The sequence below is a fragment of the Oryzias latipes genome, chromosome 8 (genome assembly GCF_002234675.1).
Source record: "Oryzias latipes chromosome 8, ASM223467v1".
Lineage (NCBI taxonomy): Eukaryota > Metazoa > Chordata > Actinopteri > Beloniformes > Adrianichthyidae > Oryzias > Oryzias latipes.
Genome location: NC_019866.2, coordinates 20,628,050 through 20,646,774, shown reverse-complemented (window position 1 = coordinate 20,646,774; position 18,725 = coordinate 20,628,050). Strand labels below are relative to the sequence as shown.

Here is an 18,725-nt window from a genome sequence, read left to right as displayed (position 1 = left end):
TTTTGACTTATTTAATATATGCTGAAATTCCCTTTGAAACATTATCACTCTATAAGTAAATTCTAACAATCACTAAACATCCCATAACTAGAATAGTTTAGTTTCTTTATTTGAAATTGTGCGCTTACGATAAGTGCCAAGAATATATAAAATAATCATCCATTGTTATGCTGCAGATTATAGGGTTTGGCTTGTCTTTGCCCCAATCAGGTGGAAATAGAGATAATTGGTAGGAATATCCCTGTGGGCTCAGGGAAGTGCTTTTCTCTAAAGAGAGACCTTCAAAGACCTGCTCTCTCTTAACCTGGAAGTGGTGGTTAATGGGTCAGAATTGGATTAGTGGGTGGTGTGAGGAGCAGTGCGATAGGGATTCTCCCCTGCAGGCCTTTCTCCCATCATTTCTGCCTGACTGTCTGCTGGCTTTTCCCTCCACAGTTCTGGCTTTTCTCCTCTATGATTTTCACACAAGCGACTCCTTTGAAGTACGAACATTTCTATGCCAGAGATAACAAGATGTGGTGCTGAATGTGATTTACTGAACAAAACATAAACACAATTGAAACAAACTATAAAGAACGAAATAAGGTCCATTAAAATGAGCAATAAAAATGCAGAACAGAGAAAATCTATACAATTACTACCAACATGCAAATTTTATTACTTTAATGACACATGCTCTTCAGTTTGTTCTAAAGATCAGAATGTGGTTGAGAATTGTGTACTCATAAATTTCAAAAAAGATCAAAAACTAACCTTTTCCAATCTAGATGACTTTAACAACCAGAAGCAGTAAATGAGCTCTTGTAGTTGTATGGTAAGTAATAAGAGTGTAATAGAAAATGAAAACATTTAGGACTTTATTTGTGTTAGAAAGTTTTTTCTGATTTGCTCCAGGAACTTTTGTAGAGAGGATAAGACGAGAAAAACAATACTATCTCTTTTCATGGCAGAAACATTTTTATTGAACTGGGTGGTTAAAAGAAATATTTAGATACTCTGCTACATTGATTATTTTTTAAATATCTGTATATTAATTTTATTATATTTACGTTTGCAGTGTTGTAAAGTTTAAAAGATTAGCTCCACATGGCTTCCAGTTTTTCTTTCTTGAAGTTAAAGCAAAGGTTAATCCATCAAATGATGCATCGTGAAATCTACATGTTATTTGGCGAAAAACATCCATCCAATCTATCCTTGGAGAAAAAGCTTTCCACTTTACGTATACCTGCTCAGCTTATTCATAGTTTAGGTTACCTGTGACAGTTGTTCTTTACTTCTTAGAAAAAAACTTGTCACCAGCTAAGTGTTTCACAGAAGTGTTGTACTTCCTGATAAAATGGTTTAAACAGAGCATTGGGACAAAGACAGAAATAGTACTTTTGTCAGAAATACTTTTACTGGCATAACTTTTACAGATGATCCATTGTATTACATTTTCCTGAGGATAACCTTGGGGTGTTTAAAGAAACAAAATGTAGATGTTCTTAGTATTTATGTTTCTGTATCACTCCAGTTCTTTTTCTTGTCAGTTGGGCTGTTCCATTTAGTCTGGATCTCAATGAAGACCTGTAAACAAGTCCGTAATAGAATTGGCTGTCTTTATGCGTTTATAGCGCAGCTGCATACTCAAACACTAGATAGTCTCATGTGGAATTGTTAAAACCCTGAAATATTTTTGCAAAATACCAAAGCATTGCAGAAAAAACGTTTAAATCTTTTTCAGTATTGTGTTTTGTATTTTTACTACTTAGCAGGCGATTGGAATAACTGAATTGATTGACTCCATCTTTCTCTCTCATCTACACCAGCAGCCTAAGTACAGCATTGCAGTGGTAGATTGAAACCATAAATTTATTGGTGTAATTACTGGTGTTTCTGCACGATAACCAATAATTGATTATTGCAAGGATCTCAAATATTTGAAGTGATTATAGAGAGGGGGAACATGGATCTTTACTAAGCTTTGTTCTCTGGGACAAAACATTTTTGGTTAATAGAAAACTGGACGATTCCGACTTTTACATTTTTTTTTTCTCAATTCGCCGTGTTTTGAAAACACTGGATTGATTGATTTTTTTAGTGAAAATGTGGAATTTTCTCAACTCTAAATTGTCCATAGGTGTGAGTGTGAGAGTGAATGGACGTGTGATTGAGGATATTCTACCCTGCGACAGACTGGCGACCAGTCCAGGGCATCCCTTGCCTACGCCCAAGTGGCCGGGATAGGCTCCGGCAACCCCGTGACCCCGAAAGGGAATAAACGGTAAAGAAGATGAATGAATGAATACTTTAAATCACCCATGTGAATAGTTAGGTATTTTCATGTTCAAAACATTAACATTTGCATGTTTTAAGTCAAAGTCTTGATCATCCTTGATTAAACTGAAGCATTTAACTGTTGTGTGTGTTTATAGCGATGTCTGTGATTATGTTGCCATGTCTCCGGTGTGTCCACCTGGACACACCGGTTCCCTCAATGTCTCATATGTGCCGATAAACATCAATACAAACAGGGTTCATTTCACTTTCCTGGGAATGACAGAACAAGGCTGGCGGCCATCGCTTTCATGGCCAGCTGTCTGATGAAGGCCGGTAACCTGAGATTAATTCTTGGACATGCTGGCTTGACTTTAAACCTGAACTGTCATGAGTTAAAACGAGTACCTCCAACTAACCTCAAACAGATGGGGGGGGGGGGGGCTCTTAAGTCTTTGCTTTTACCGGCCCGAGAAGTGTTGGTAGAAAGGCTTCAAGACGCAACAGCTGACTATAGCCATCTGTCCAAGCTTCAGACAACCATTTTAGCCCCCCTCACCAGTCCTCTAAGGAGATGGGATCAGAGGAGAGATGTTTATATTCACACCAGATCGCATTTCAAATGCCATCTTAGCTGAAGCTGAAATAAAACCTGGCCGCATTCCTCTAAGAATTGACGGCATATGCTCAGGGAGAAAAGTTTATTTCAGTGTTTCTTCCTCTGACACAGTTTCTGTAAATAAATAAATAAAAAAAGACACACAACATTTGGTAACCATCCAGCATCATCTGATATTCCTTTGAGGGTTTCCGTTTTTCTTGACATAAAGTCAGCTGTGAAGCTCAGATCAAACCTATATTAGAAGTGCCTGAGGATTCTAAAGTCTTTATATTCTTTTTATTTTAGTTGATAATTGTAGTAGTCATGATAAGTTACCTAATTTGGAAAATAATTTCCCTAAGCTTTCATTAGAAAAGTAGACATTATGATTGATGGGATGGTTTTCTGTGCCTAAAATACATTTTTACTTCTGTTTCAACAGTGTAGCAATCATCATATGTTTGTACACACTTTCCTACCTTTCACAGTTCAGATTTACTGGCAGAAGAACATTAAATAAAAAGTACTGCCAAAGTAAGATTAGAAGTGATTTGTATCACAATTTTGGCGTACTAATGAGTTTTCTTTTGACTTTGCAAACACTAAGACTCCATCTTTTAATCAAGGGACCACCTTGTCGTTGTGTGGAAGTGATTTTTATTTCTTACTTTCTAACGTAAAGTGTTTTTTTTTCCTGCTATTTGTTTCCCCACCTTTGCTTTTTTTTAACCCTCCATTACATCAGAAGCAGCCAAGAAGCCCCCAGAACAGCTCTAGTGCCAGCCAGCAGTGCTGCAGTTATGCAGGAGCCTGAGCCGAACTGAACCTCCTCTCTGCCCGCTGTTTTGACTTTCCTCCTGCAGTGATGGCACTTTCTAAGACTTTCCTCGCCAGAATCGCACTCACTTGAGCATGTTGCATTACACCAAGTTGAAAGACTGAGTGATGTAAGGGTAACAGAAATGCCAGTTGCCATTGTGGCACAGTTTCCCACTGTTTGGAGCTGGAAAATTGGGGGGTTCTTGTGTTATGCAATTACAGCGCACTGCATCACAAAGGGGAAATGGTGACGTGAGGTGGATGAAATGTTCTCACTTCAAGAATGCTGCCAACCTCTCCTCTCACATGTTTGCTGTTCTGCTCAATGTTGTCAAACGGGTCTTTTTGTGGAATTTTAGTTCATTGCCTTTCAGCTGCTGGATTAGTCAGTGTTTTTGTTTCTGCAACCTTCTTTGTTCAGAAACAGGTTTGATCAGAAAAGTTGTGGGTCAACAAAGTTGTTTACTTCTGTAGCCTGACTTGGCTCCCGTGTTAGTTGGTTTCTATGACATAAATTTATCTGTGCATTTGTTCCATGTACTTGAATGCATTGACTATAAAGGAGAACTGGACAGAGTGACCCCTCCCACATTCCATTCCAAACAGGAAGTACCCACTGGCACGTAGAAGCCAAAATCTCATAGAGTTCTATTGTAAAATAAATGACAATACTAGTCATTCTATTGGTCAGAATAATTATTGCAACTTATTATGCAACTTTTTCAAGTTATAAACTGACCAATCAGATGCTTCAATAAAAGCATGTGGTGCCTGCTGGCCCCCACCTCCAACATTCTAAACATTTTGCCCAATCACTCCTTATTGTTGTCGTATGGCTCCAACATGGCGGTGTCCATATTGCAAAAATATTGACTTTATATTATTGGAGCGGGAAGTAAGCCATTTTTTATGGGTAATGTCACTCTCACTCGGTTCAATTCTCATAAACAGTTAATAATTTGAATTAGTCCGTGTTGCTGTTTATCCTTTACCTATGTTTGGATTTCCTCTAATGACCACTAGGGGCTGATTGCTGAAGCAAGGGGATTTCCAGTCACTTCTAAGTTAAAAAGTCCAATGCTACACCAATATAAATATATTCAAAGCCTGTTTCTAAAAGCTATTTTTATCTTTTAAGTTTGATTATATTTTTAGGACAACTTTTTGAGAACTTTTTGTGTGAAGAAGTGTTGTTTTTTATTTTTTATAAAAACTGCCAGATTAAGTTTTTGGGACCTCTAAGCATGTGCAAAAATCACACATAATCAACAACTGCCATTCCCATGTGTTTCAGGAGCCTTAATAGTGTTGACACTCCTCTGATGGGTTTTGGAGGAAGTTGCTTCTAGCCCTAATAGTTTTGACCAGTGAGTCCTAATGAGATCTTTGTTCATTTTTTTACAGCTTTCACAGTGTAGTTTAAAAACCAAAGAATCACTAAGACATCAGTGCCGCCATTTGTAATGAATGGATGAAAGGCTGAAGTAGCTTGAGGTCCAGACTAAAATACATCAGTTACTTGTTTAGTGTTGTTGCATATCTTATAGCTTAGATGAGAAAAAGGCTTTCTTGTGACCAAGCGAAGATTCTTGCAATTTACAACTACAACCGTTTGTTACTTGTAAGATCATACCATTGATTTTATATCTGAACTGGACTGTTCCAAATGAGAAGTACCGGGCGGCTCCAAGAAGCCAAAATCCCAAAGCTGAAAAACCCCCAGCCATTACTCATTCTATTTGTCAGAAATAACCTTTTTTGCTTTTCTTAACATAATCTTGTTAGAAATTTTCATGATATTATTTCTTCACTTCAAATTCTTCAAATTATAAACTGGCCAATCAGGTGCCTCATTATAAGCATATGGTGCCAACTGGCCCAGGAGTCAATATCAGCAGATTACTTAAACGTTTTGAAGTCATCATTCAGGAAAACTGGGGTCCGTCTGATTCTTAGAAAATGGAGAGAAGGAGTCTGCTCCCTTTTTTCCAGGTTTCAAAAATGACATTCATGTAAAGAAATGCTCCATCTGCTCTTTTATGTGCCTGCTGTGAGGAAGGAAAGAACCATGGCGTCACCAGAGCTGCAGTGGGGATGGACTCTCTGTTGTCCACACTGTTAAAAAAGATGATGCTCCAATAGATTTTGTTACCCGTTTTCCTTATTCGTTTTCTAAACCCTGGAAAGTGTAGCTCTGGAGAGGGGCATTAAAAGAATTTCCTGGCACTTTGTGGTTCAATGATCCTTCCACTAACAGAGCTCCTCATATATATCCTACGCGACCTAAAGCAGCCTTATCAGATTTTTATTGTTACATAAGTGGATTTGCCAAGATATTAAAAGCAGCCAAAAAGCGCCAATGAGTCTGTGTGTGGCTGTAGAGGAGCTGGACTTGGTCTGAGAAACTTAATCTCACTTCCTCACTCTATTCTTCCTGACTGCAGTTAAAGGGTTGTAGTTACAGGGTGTAGCGAGGTCCTTAGACATTTTTTAAAATGATTTCTTTAGAGTAGAAGACGGCTGCATCTGTCCGGGAAGTGATTTTAATTATCTTATCAGTTTCTAAAAAGACAAGTTCTATGGTTTCAGTTATCTTTAGGAACTGATAGACTGTTTCCGATGTTGTTATCGTGAATATTATTATTTTTTTTTTTTTACTGTTTATACATTTTTGTTTTTTAACCAATGTGAAAGACAATAACCTAAGGTTGTCTTTACTTGCTGTTTAGCTTTAAACTCTCCTTTTTGGGGCTTCTTTGTTAGATTGTAACTGAAATATCCATCCTAAAATGGTACTCAGATGTTTGGCTGCATGTGAAGCTTTAGATCCACTGAACATCTAGGTGTTGCGTTATTGTTATTTCTTTCTTCTTCTTTTCCCAATCTAAAACACATTTCTTCTTTTCTGTGAATCAAGAGGATTCCGAGTGAATTTGTTTTTGTTTTTTTGCACATGCACTGATAATGATCTCATCTCCAGCTGTTATGTAAACTCCCCTGGCTCTTGAAAGCCATTTAGTTTATTTTTTCTACAGGAAAATCTTTTAGCCCGCAATGTTTTATCTGTGGCCTTGTTGGTTTAGATGAAAATGAACAAGGTTCCCCAAAAAGCACTTCTTTATTTCCTTCCTGTACAAAACAGTCCTTCTGCGACTCATGGTGGATATCAGCGCCTCTGTGCTGAAAGCTGCATGATAGTTGTCTGCAGCGGCCGCAGGCAAGACCAAACACTGGAGACAGAATTGGAGATTGCTCCAGTATTAGTCAGGCACAGATAAGGGGCAGGTTCCTTGGTTGACTGGTATACTTATCAGCAACGAGTCAGAAGACTTCATCTTCATTTTCTCCCTCCCTTCAGGTTTTAAGTCTCACAAAGGTCAGGGAGGAGTGGAGAGGAGAAAAGGAAGCCCTTTGTTTATAGAAGAACATTGTTGCGCATGAGAGTGCACAGACCCGGGCCCGGAGTCAAAACAGGGCAGACAAACAGGCAGACAGGCAGAGGAAACGTCGGGGGGCTGGAAGAATGGGAGTGAATGGGGGAGTATGTTGCCTGAAGATGTCTCGGACTGTCTGGCTGGGTTGGGTCAGTGCACGGGACTGTAGGAACCAGGTGGACGGGAAGAGGAGTTCAGTCAACGTGAGCTGGGAGAGTTGAAAAGATGAACACACTGTTATCGTATAAAACATTAAGCCAGATTTATGGATCCATCTTCCTCTTTTTAAGCTCTGTTTTTAGAAGGTTCTGGCTTTGAACAGAGGAGGGGATGGGAGATTATTACCAGGCGGTTGTCTGGGTTCTCACACCCTCACTTCCTCCAGAATAATGGTTAACCACAGAGCTGGAGACTAGAGGCTGTGGAAACCTTTGCTTCCCTCACGGAGGTTTTTACTTTGCACCTTTTGAAGTCTATTTTTATTCTGAAGTCTAGATCAAATAGAAGCAGAGTAAAGTCAAGTAAAAAGTGAAACGACATAGTTAGTCGTTTCATCTCGACTTGACCATTGTGTGCTACCATGGTGACCCCCCCCCTCTTCCTCCTTTACACGTCACGTGACCCCTCCCTCCCCAGGTGTTTGGCTTGCGTCTGGCAGACTTCATTGATTCCCCTGCACAGTAGGGCTCTTTGTGTGTCAGCCTGGGAGAATCCTCTCCTCACAGGTGCCTTCAACTTCATTCCAAGGTCTCTGCCGGCACCAAAAGGCTGCTGCCACTCGGAGGAATCCTTTTTTTTTTTTTTTTTTTTTTTTAGAGACTACAAACGGCAGTGATCACTGAATATCTGTTGTTTGTTTAGCTTCTCCAACTGTCCTCAGTGATGTGGCTGTTTGGCTTTAATGTGAAGAGCCACTGTTAAAAAGTCAGAATCAGCTCACCATTGCAACATAATGCACTATTTAGCTTTTTATTTCATCTGGGAGTCCTTTGTGAAGGTGGAATCATTTGGATGTTTCATTGTAATGAACTCCTGATTCACCAATGGCGCTTTCATTCATGGCGTCTTCAAATGTCACTGCTGTCTCTTAAATTTCTCAGCGGCGCTCTTCCTGTCGGCCCCTCTCCACCCTCACTGCAGCGTGTTGCTTTGTGAGACGCTGTGGTCAGAATGAGAAACACGGGCAGCACAGAGACGCCCTTCTCTCCGCTCTGCCTCAGTACTTGCTGTCGCTACGACAACGGAGGATTTTAGATGGGCCAGGGATGTGGGGGGCCATTTGATGCTGCTCCAGAACCAGTGTTTTCGCTTCATGTTACAGAAGAGAGGATTCTTAATACCACACATGAATTAACACAGTGACCACTCTGTTGACTACAATATTTTTAAATAATTTTTCTTTTTTGTATCTTGTTTTGAAATTTAGTCTTTCATGTCTTAAATTTAAAAAATACAATATAAATCTAGTATTGGAGAAATATTTTTTTGTCTTCCCCTTTAATTCTTTACATGTGCAGAGATTTTAGCCAGGCAAAAGAAAGTAGAATTTTAGTTTTTCTGAATGTGTTTTGGCAGCCGATCTTTAGTCTTCCTCCAAAGGTTTCACTCTCGTCATGATGTCTCATTATCAGCTGTTTGTAATGGGATTCCTCCCTAATGGGAGGGCGTGGTCAGTTGATAGACCGGACAGGTTTTTTCCTGCAGGCTCCGCCCATCACAGGCAGCTGATTCTGGCACGTCATGATGAGAACGAAGCCTCAAAGTAAGCTACGGCTTAATCTTTCTATTTATCAGACAAATAAATAAAACTAGATTTTCCTTCTACATTGGAAATGTAATCAACCCCTCTAAAATTCAGCCTAATAGGAGAAAATTACACCACAAGGCTTGCATTTTAAAAAGACAAACCTGTTCATTTTTAAAAAATAAATCAAGAAAAACTCTCATAAATGAGAAGATAAACAAAAATGAAAAGACTGTCACAGATAAAAAGTTGAATGATAGATTCATGACAGTTCCCGTTTAAAAAAAAAAAGACACAACAGCGGATCAATGCCCATTCGAAATAAACATTTCAATGGAATTTGAAATATAACCTAATAAATCAACAAAACAGAAAAATTAATCAAAAATAAAAACACAGCTAAGAAAAGGTCAAAAAGCAAATACACGTATTTGCAACCTTTATCAACACCAACTTGAAGACAGTAGAGAAGTGTTCAGTAAAGGACTGAAGTCCCTCATAATGAATGACAATTCCATACAAAGAACCACCTACTGGTAGCAGAAGGGAAATGTCACCAAATCCAGGATCAAGGAAAGAAAGCAGAACTATGCGATCCAGTTGAAGGCATCAAAAAATCAGCTAAACTACCACAGAGCAACATCAGCAAATGGCACAGAAAAGTGATGAACTATTTTGAAAAGAAAAAAAAAAGACACCCATCCATTCAATCATTTTCTGAATCTGCTGAAACTCTTTTGGGGTCATGAGGCTGCTGGTGGCTTTCCCAGCTACTGATGGGAAAGCAAAGACTAGGTTCACCCTGGACGGCTCTGTCACAAAGACGGCCAGTTCAATTCTAGCAGCAGATACAGGCAGGGCCACTGTCATCATGGACACTGAACCATGAAAGAAAAGACTTATAACACTTATAAGTAGATAATTAAGAATCGCCTCACAGAGGAGAATAAAAAGATTGACAACCCTCTTCAATTATTTAATAAATCTTACTGTAATACTTCTAAAGAACTTTTTCTTCTGTATACTTTCCAGTCCACATATCAACAATTCTTCATGTCTTTAAATGTAAATGTGGTTGTATGATAAAAATACTCAAATGATATTAAACATGCAGATAAATCTCCTTTACAGGCATGTTTCAGGTATATCACAAGTCAGAATCGTATGTCAGTAAAACATGACTACAGCTTGTGTCCACTAGATAAACAAATTAAAATTTCTCTTAACCACATTGTAATTTACTGTGACTATCAACATGCACACACACACATATACACACATGTTTGACACCCTAGCCATAAGCTTAACAGTCATTTCATCATTGATGGAATTTCCACAAAAAGATTTGGGCTCACCAATTCAGTTTTTGCCTCCATTGAATTTTTAGCGCCTGTCATTGTTTGCCACAGTTCTAATTTACTTCCTTGCTGCTGCAGTCTCTGTTCTGGCCATTCCAGTGGTTTTCTTCCTTTTCAGCTGTAATTCTACTTCTTGTATGTTTTCCTAAGAGGTTTATTTAGGTATAATTGTAGTGTGTGGCTGGCTGAAGGCTGCAAATGTACTCACAGGAGGGTCTGTCTTTTTTTTTTTTCTTTCTTTCTGTAATTTCTTTTCTGCTAAACCTAAATATGGTTGCCCGCTCTTCTGGCTTCGTCGTCTCTAGTTTCTTTTTTATTTGGTTTCAAATACAATTTTTTTTAAAGTATCGTTGCTAAAGATAGTGTGACAGTATGCTCCATATAGATCTATGTCCCTGTGGTTCAAAAAAACGTTCACACACACTGACAAAAATTGTTCTACTGTTCTCATCAATAATTAATTGAACAGCTAGAATAGGAGCTGGGAGAGAGGTGTTTCAGGGCCTCACAGTGCGCTCACAGTGCACTCTTAGACACGTCCTTGCCTCCGTGTTCGCGAAGAATGCGACCGAAACTGATCCGTACCAGATGTTTTACAAATGAGGTGGGTTTCAATGGAACGTAACACATTCCCAGGGATGTTTGTGGAAAGAACTCCTTCCTCATCTGTCAAGCATGTTCTGCACCCTCATCACCTTTAGACATCCAGTTTCATGGAGACTTATACCCCCATGTTCCCCTTCCTCTTTAATCTTGCAGGTTTGTAACCTTTTAGAAACCCCGCCAATGTACATGGAGGTGTCTGGATATTTTGTCGTCCAAACATTGAAAAGGTGTGAGGGCAAAGCAGTTTCAGCCCCCTGATACTGAGTGACATTGTCATTGACATTCTGGCATGTCTGAGTATTTGTGGTATGGAGTGGGGATGTGTGGGGTAATACAGGAAAGAGCAGTGGCTGGTGATTGAGTGGTTTGACCTAAAGGCAGCTACTACGGTTGCCCCTTTGATCTATTTCTGTCAGTAAACTCCGATCACCTGCACTCTACAAGCCTCCATTTTTCAGCGACCTGTGATTTAATACTTGATTTTTGCCAGATTTGTGGCTGCCAGCAGATGCAGATTATTTTCTGCTGAAGTATTAGTCCACTAATAGAATCAGCTCTGCAGGTATTTCACGTGATGACAAGCAAAACACATTTTGTGGTGTCTCAGACTTTAAATGATCCCCGAGAACAATAACTATGGCATAACAACAGGTTTATGCAGCTCACAGGCTGGCAGAGCGGCGACATGTGCGGGGTATCGTGTAGACTCCTGAACACCAAAATGGCATGGCAGCAATGAGATCATTAATGTTATGTCTCGCTGTGGTCTTGTCTTAAATCATTCCAGCTGTACTTTCAAGTGTTGGCGAGCAGATGTTACAAGCTACGCTTGATGGAATAGTTTGCAGAAGCTAACCTTTTTTTTTTAGTAGATTTTCTTCAAAGTAAAGAAACTCTGCTTCATTTTTCCCCTCATGCCTCAGAGTATAATTAAACATAATAAGACTGTCACAGCTTGAGGTTTCTATGTCTTGTTGTATCATTTATCCTTCTTTTTCGAGCATCATTGATGTCCAGACCACTTAAAGGCTGGTTCTCATTAGGATTTTATTGTAGATAAAAATAAACATTTTCCATGCACCTGACTGAGCTTCTTCATTTTTAGAGCTCTCCATTGTCACCTCGGTAACTGTTCTGTCAAAGTGGATCCATACATTTATCAAGTACTTTGCTGTGGCTTGTGTTTAAATCCAAGTCAAACAAGAAGTAAATGTGTTATTAAAACAGTTATAAAGTGTGTTCATTAGTTGTCAAACACCAGTGTGAGAAATTAGTTTTTGGCATTTGCTTAAGTAAAAAAACATTTGGTTGCATTATCTTTGACTTTGGTTGGACCTTGAGTGGGATCCAATCCACAATGTCGCTCTCAAGCCAGGCACTCTTTCAGGAGGCCACATGTCATCATCTTTAAGCAATTCTATTCTTGCAGTACTCTAAACTGTGTTCATTAACATCTGTGGAATACTCATGCTCTTTGTAAAATCGAAAGAAAAGTTTATGTGAAAAGTCAAAACACTTACTGATTTCACACATTTTTCACAGGTGTCTTAATTTCACCTTCATTTTTCTCTCAAAGCAACATTTCTGTGAAATAGGTTGTTGATTAATATAAAAACCTGCTTTCACAACGTCTAAAAATGTTCTAGTTTTAACCCCTAATTTCTTCTGCTCTTTTCCAGTCCTGTGTGCCAAAAACCTTGCGAAGAAGGACTTCTTCCGTAAGTATCTCAACCTAGTTTCTTTGGCTTACAGCCTCTGAGGTATTAGCTTTTAAACTTGGGAGGATATAAATCATAAAGAACTTCCTAAACTTAAGTAAGATTTTATTAGAAATGAATGATCTGTTTCTAAGAAAGTTTGAGGTTTAAGTGGAAAGGTTGTCCACATTGTTCCAAATTCTCTTTTATTTGTCCATTATTGATAGTTCAGTGTCTTTGCTTTGATCATGGCTTGATTGCGCCACTGCTCGGTACATTCTTCCCAGCCGGACGTTTAGGTGTTTTGCTGTGTTTGGTCATGCTGTCATGGAGAATGAGCGCGTAAAGCTCCTGTGCTCGCCGGGATGGTTTCTGTGGTGCCCACTGCTTCCATTTTAGTTTTCAGGAGCAGAGCAAACATTCAGGCAGAACTGGTGAGGAGCAGGACTGAGAGCATACCTAAAAATATCTGTGGTCCTTCGTTGTCAACACTGTGTTAATTGTGCACATCTGTAGTGTTGGTTTTTTTGGTGTTTTTTTTTGCCTTTAGAAACTCCAACACTACGTTTAGGTTGGATTGTTCTAAATAGTTTTCTCTATGGTTGTCCAGTATTTTTCTTATTGCTAAAAAAGACATTTTAAATTCATTTTCCTTGGCATAAATCATCATTTATCTGCTCTAAATGGGTGCCATCATACCGTGTTTTTTTATTCTTTCTTCAGGCCTCCCAGATCCCTTTGCCAAAGTAGTTGTGGATGGTTCTGGACAATGCCACTCTACAGACACTGTGAGGAACACACTTGATCCCAAGTGGAACCAGCACTATGATCTGTGAGTCCCTTTAAGATTTACCGACGGCTTCTCCTCTGTTTTTCTCCTGACATCAAAAAAGCCTCTTTGTTGATTTGTCTCTGGCCTAGCCATCAACTGGATCTAAACTCTAACAGATAAAAGCCGGTTTTGATGTAGTCTCTCAGTATCTGGATCATCTGCAGTGATGTAATGACTCTGTTAAAAAAAAAAGAACAACTGTTGTCTGGACAAGATTTACAGAATGAGAGAGGCAAGACATCTGAAAATAGTGTTTAGTTCCTGACTGAAGCATGTGCATGTCTTGTTGTACTCTGAGTGCCTTTTCCCAAAGATGGTGCGTCCTTTGAAATGAACCTGGAAAAAGCAGAGCCAGACTGTGTGAGTGAAAGTGTGAGAGTGGAAGTTTCCAGTATTGGCCCGCTGTTTATCCAAACCATCATTCCTGGCCCGCAGCTAAAGGAAGCACGTGTCTCAGTTTGTTTGGTTCCTGTGGATACAAGACCCCTCTCTCTGCACAGCCATTAAATCAGCTGCTCGTGTCACATTTGACGAGAGGGAAAAAGTCACACGCGCGCTCACCTTAGAGACGATCAGATGGAGTGGCGAGCACGTAGCTGCAGCGCAGCGGAACCTCTTTGCACTAATTTGTCCCGAGAGTCTGCAAATAGAGCTGACAGGGATTTATGTACAAATGACTAATTTTCTGTGCCAGTGATGCATTTAGCTTTTTTGTGCTTCATTTCCCCGCCTGCTTGTTTATTCTTAAGGCCAGCAGAAGGAATCTCAGGTGGTGTGCTGGGGTTTTAATTGACTGAGAGGGGTCTGGCTAGCCGTCTGACTGACTCACACTTATTAAAATTGAGCTTCAGACACCTGGTGTTCTGAGAACAGACTATTGCAGTAAACGCTGTTGGCAATAAGGGTTTTTGTGTCTGGTGTTTGTGCTATTCAAGATGCTGAATGGGTGTGTGACTGCAGCCAAGGCTTTGGATTTTCTTGGGTGTACCACAGCAAGCAAACTGGATCGTGAACCTTGACCCCTTGTGCCTTTTTACAGGATGTGGCTGTAATGCCAATAGGAATAGACGCATTTTATCTGGCTGCCTGCCTCATTCACTACACCGCAAAACCTACAGGAAATGGTTCAGATTAACCAGATGTGAATATAACAGCTTCCATTTGTTAGTGTCTAAAGGACAATAAAACATAATTTTCTTGAAGGACCATGTTTTAGTGCATTAAAGTGTTCCTCTCTCATTCACATAAGGTTAATTGAGAGTGCACTCACATTAGTCATGGTTTATTAGAACTACAGAGGAGTAAAAAGTATTTCAGTCGTTGATTCTGCAAATTGTTCCTCTTAGAAAGATGTGAGGTCTGTAATGTTCATCATAGACACACTTCAACTCGGAGAGAAAGAATGTAATAATTCTGTTAGGGTCTGCTATAAAGAATCATTCCGAACATCTTTTGTTTTATTTTCAAAGCGTTCCCAGTGGTCTTTTAACTGTGGTTATGCCGTTTTTAGACAAAATTACAAAAAAACCTGTCCTTTTCTAGGACATAGTTTCTGCAGATCGGCTGTAGTTGATTGGAAATTTGCTTCTTAGTTGTGGATGGAACCATTGGTGCAAAACACCCCCACCCCCCGTCTACCACCCGTTGCTAAGAGCTCTCCGTTTACACACTCTACAATTACCCTATGGCCCTTCACACCCCCAACCTTACATTAGTGCAGTCAGTGCAACAAAAATGGTGAGAAATATTAAATTTGGAACTATCTAGCCATACAATTTGGAGCCAGATGCCACCACGGACAAGGAAAGCAAAGACATTTTCTACGTAACAATAGCTTTTTCAACTGCATATTTTCTTCTGCTCCTGGTTCACAACAAGTTGAATAAAGAAATACTCAAACATGATCATTTGAGCTTAATTTTCTTTAAATATATCTTCTATCTTAAGAAAACTATCACAAGAACATGTTTAAAACACAAAAAACACTTTTCATAAGAGTGGGTCTTTAGTGCTGGTGGTGGATGACAGATCTCTACCATCTTCAACACGGATGTGAACTCTTGTACTGATGTGAGTACAGTAAGGTCAGACTGATGTTCAGTGTTGAGCATAGCTTAGTGAGTGTTTTAGAGAAAAAGCTCCACTGCTCCTCCACAGTCTGGAGTGGGTGAGATGTATTCTCCATGATGCAGAGAAGTATCTCCTGTGTTCCTCTATCTCTTACTAGCTCAAACATCTTCACATTTTGCCAATAACTTGTATTGCTATTAGGATGAGCCTCTTGATGTGCTTGATGTCCCTTTTGCTGCTCAAGCAACCACATCAGACATCAGAAAAACTCCAGCATCCTGCTAGACATGTTGAAGGATCTGAGGTTTCTCAGAAAATAAAGTCAACTCATGTCCTTTTTGTGCACAGCATCATACTGGTCCCCAGAGCAGAAAATAAACGTTTAGCTCCTACAAACACGCAAGGATTCTCTACCTCTCAGACCTGTTACTTCTTCTTTAAGAAGTTCTCCACTATTTACTTATTTTAATGTCACCTGTTTTAAGTGGTTATCTGTTCAAAAAACACACGTCCACACCCTTAAACAATCAAACTGGAACCTCTACACCATGACCAAAGAGCTGTCAAAGTACACCAGGGACAAGCCCATCACCTCAACAAGACTGGGATAAACCAATTTACAATAAGCAAGCGAATTGGCAAGAAGTGAGTAACTGTTGGAGGAATTATTAGAAAATGGAATAAATACAAGATCACGGACGATCTCCCTCCAATCTGTGGGGAACAAATGATTTTGAGAACGGTGAGGAAACACAGTTCAGTGCGACTAATAAATGGAAAGAAGGATTTTTACTTGCCTTACAAGTCTGCAACTTTTGCATGGACAAAAATTAGTCTATAATTGTCCATCAGTAGCAGCAGCAATAGAAGTGATCTTATCGCATTATTTTCATTGTTTTTATCATCTTCCAACAAGAGGAGAGATAAAAAAATAAAAAAATATCTCTCTGTCTTTGCAGTTTGGTTTACAGTACTTTGTAGATTTATGCAGAGTTGCAGAAAAAGTAGTATCAGAAGTCAAACAAACTGGATTTTTTAAAGCTTAAACTTAACTGATGTTGATTAGCATCCAAAAGTCCTTTATATTCAGCAGGTCTAAATGATCCTTGATTATTTAAGTCTCATATTATTTACATATTTTTATGCAGCTGTAGCATCTCAACAGAAGAGCTTTAATCCAAAACAGCTTAGATGCAAATACATAAAACAAATACAAATACGTAAAAAGACTTTTTGCAAATACAGCAAAAAGACATCTATAAATGAATCTATAATCTAATCTTAGATTTCTTTAAGCATGTAGAAATAGTAATATCTTTATTGTCATTGTACATGTACAACGAAATTAGAGGAGGTAAAGGAGGTTTAATGTTTTGTGCAGAGTTCTCTTAATCTAACTTTATTACCAAAATAAAGTTGACTCTGCCAGAAATCTTAACAAGTTTAGATACTTTTAAATTCTAATTTCTAACATTTTTAAATGTTTTTTTTCCCCCCAGATTTTTCTTGTTCTGTATTTTACATTTCAAATAAACAAAACATTAGAATGATGGACTGATTTTTTTTTCTTCTTTATTAGTTGGGAAACATACACAATCTTGAGGTTATCAAACCAGAAAAAGAAAGAAGCAGAAAAGTCAAACCGTAGCCCATAAATATCTGTTTGTGACAACTTGTCTTTTTTCAAAACAAGACATTTTATCCATTAGGCTTGATTATTGTGACCAAATGAAGTATTTAAGCTCTGATATTCAGACCGAGCACAAACAGGAGCTGCTTGTTTGGCACAGTGACAAAACGAGTCGGGGGGGGGGGGGGGGGGGGGGCAGTTGTGTTTTCACACTTGTTGGAGCTCGTGGGCGTGAAAAGGCCTCAGTGATTTAACAATCTTTCAGCTGGATGATTTGCATGAAGCTTTGTCATAATAGTCGGTCTTTAGAGCTTTGAATAAAAAATGATTAGTAGAGGTTCTGCTTGTTTAAAGCTCAGCAAAAGAGGAGGGTTGGCAGCCACAGTCAGCTGGTTTACTGTTTGAGGTTGTGAAGATGCTAAATATGTAGATGCATAACTGTACTGTGGTCTGCATGTCTGCCTGCTAAAGACAACTTCTTTTTCCTTTTACACTTGGATGCAGTTATTTTGTATTTCAGGAATTTGGCAAACTTACTGTTAAAAATATCATACAAATACTAGATTATAAACTTTAATTACAATAGATTTGGGCACATTTCTCCCTCACTTTACCCTCATTGGCGTGTGTGTAAAGACATTTATTATTGTTGGTAAATATTTTGAGTCCAAAAAGTTTGACCAATTAGCGTGCAATATACTTTAACATTAAGCAATGTACTTGCAACTTTTCAGAGTTCAATACGCACCATCTTAAAATATTGCAGTTTGACACCTCAACTTTTTTTGAAAATGTTGTAAAAATAAAAATAAAATAATTATTGTAATAACAAAACCTAAAATGTGTCTATGAAGACTCTCATTCATCCAGGTTGATTCCGTCATAGAAGTAAGTTTAGGGGCTGTCATCTGGACTTAGTTTTTAAAGTTAGAAGACGTTTCACGTCTTACTATGATAAAACTTAAAATCAGTTATTCTCAGAACTCAGATCTTAGTCTGGATGAGACTTTGTGAGGAGAATTTGATTATTTTTTGCTGTATTTCAAGCCAATCTTTCATTAATTGTAAATTTCAATCTTGGATTGAAAACCTCCAGGACTTTTCCCAATGCTTTCAATGGGATGTAAGAATTTTTCTTTGAATGGGGCACCCGCTTTTGAACTTTGGTATTTCTGATTTCTCTTGAGCTATAAAATAATTGAGTTTTACGCCACCGAATGATTAATGGGCTGCTGTGCAAATTGGCCTGTTTTATCTGAGGCAGAGAATGATTGTATGTTTGCTGTGCCAGAGGCTTCACTTTCAGGTTTGAACCAGTCACTGCTGCTTTTAGTACTTTCCAAAGGTTTATTGCCAGCCCTATAAATAATTCCTCGATTATTTCTTTGATTTACAGTTTTTTATTTTAACAACTTTGCCGTCTTTCACCTGTGTATTTCTCCAGAGTAAGTAAAAGCCACATTTGATGTAATTCATAAAAAATGTTGCTCAGGTCGACTTTGTACAGCTATTTACCTTTTATTTTTTAGCTCTAACATTGGGAGTTGGGTCATCTAGACCCACTAGACCAGGGGTCGGCAACCTTTTTTACTCAAAGAGCCATTTGGGACCGCCCCTAATAAAAAAGAAAGCACCCGGAGCCACAACCCGTTTTGACATCATTATATATATTATGCAT

General features: G+C 38.8%; 1 protein-coding gene across 2 annotated transcripts in view; it reads left to right on the top strand.

Moving 5' to 3' along the window:
• The window catches only part of LOC101160323 (E3 ubiquitin-protein ligase SMURF2), a 64,675-nt gene that overhangs the window by 18,689 nt on the left and 27,261 nt on the right, over nt 1–18,725 (top strand). For both annotated transcript variants that reach the window (XM_004071819.4, XM_023957969.1), the window contains 2 exons: nt 12,498–12,536; nt 13,239–13,347. In XM_004071819.4, the coding sequence (XP_004071867.1) occupies nt 12,498–12,536; nt 13,239–13,347 (148 nt within the window). The remainder of the gene's footprint in view (nt 1–12,497; nt 12,537–13,238; nt 13,348–18,725) is intronic.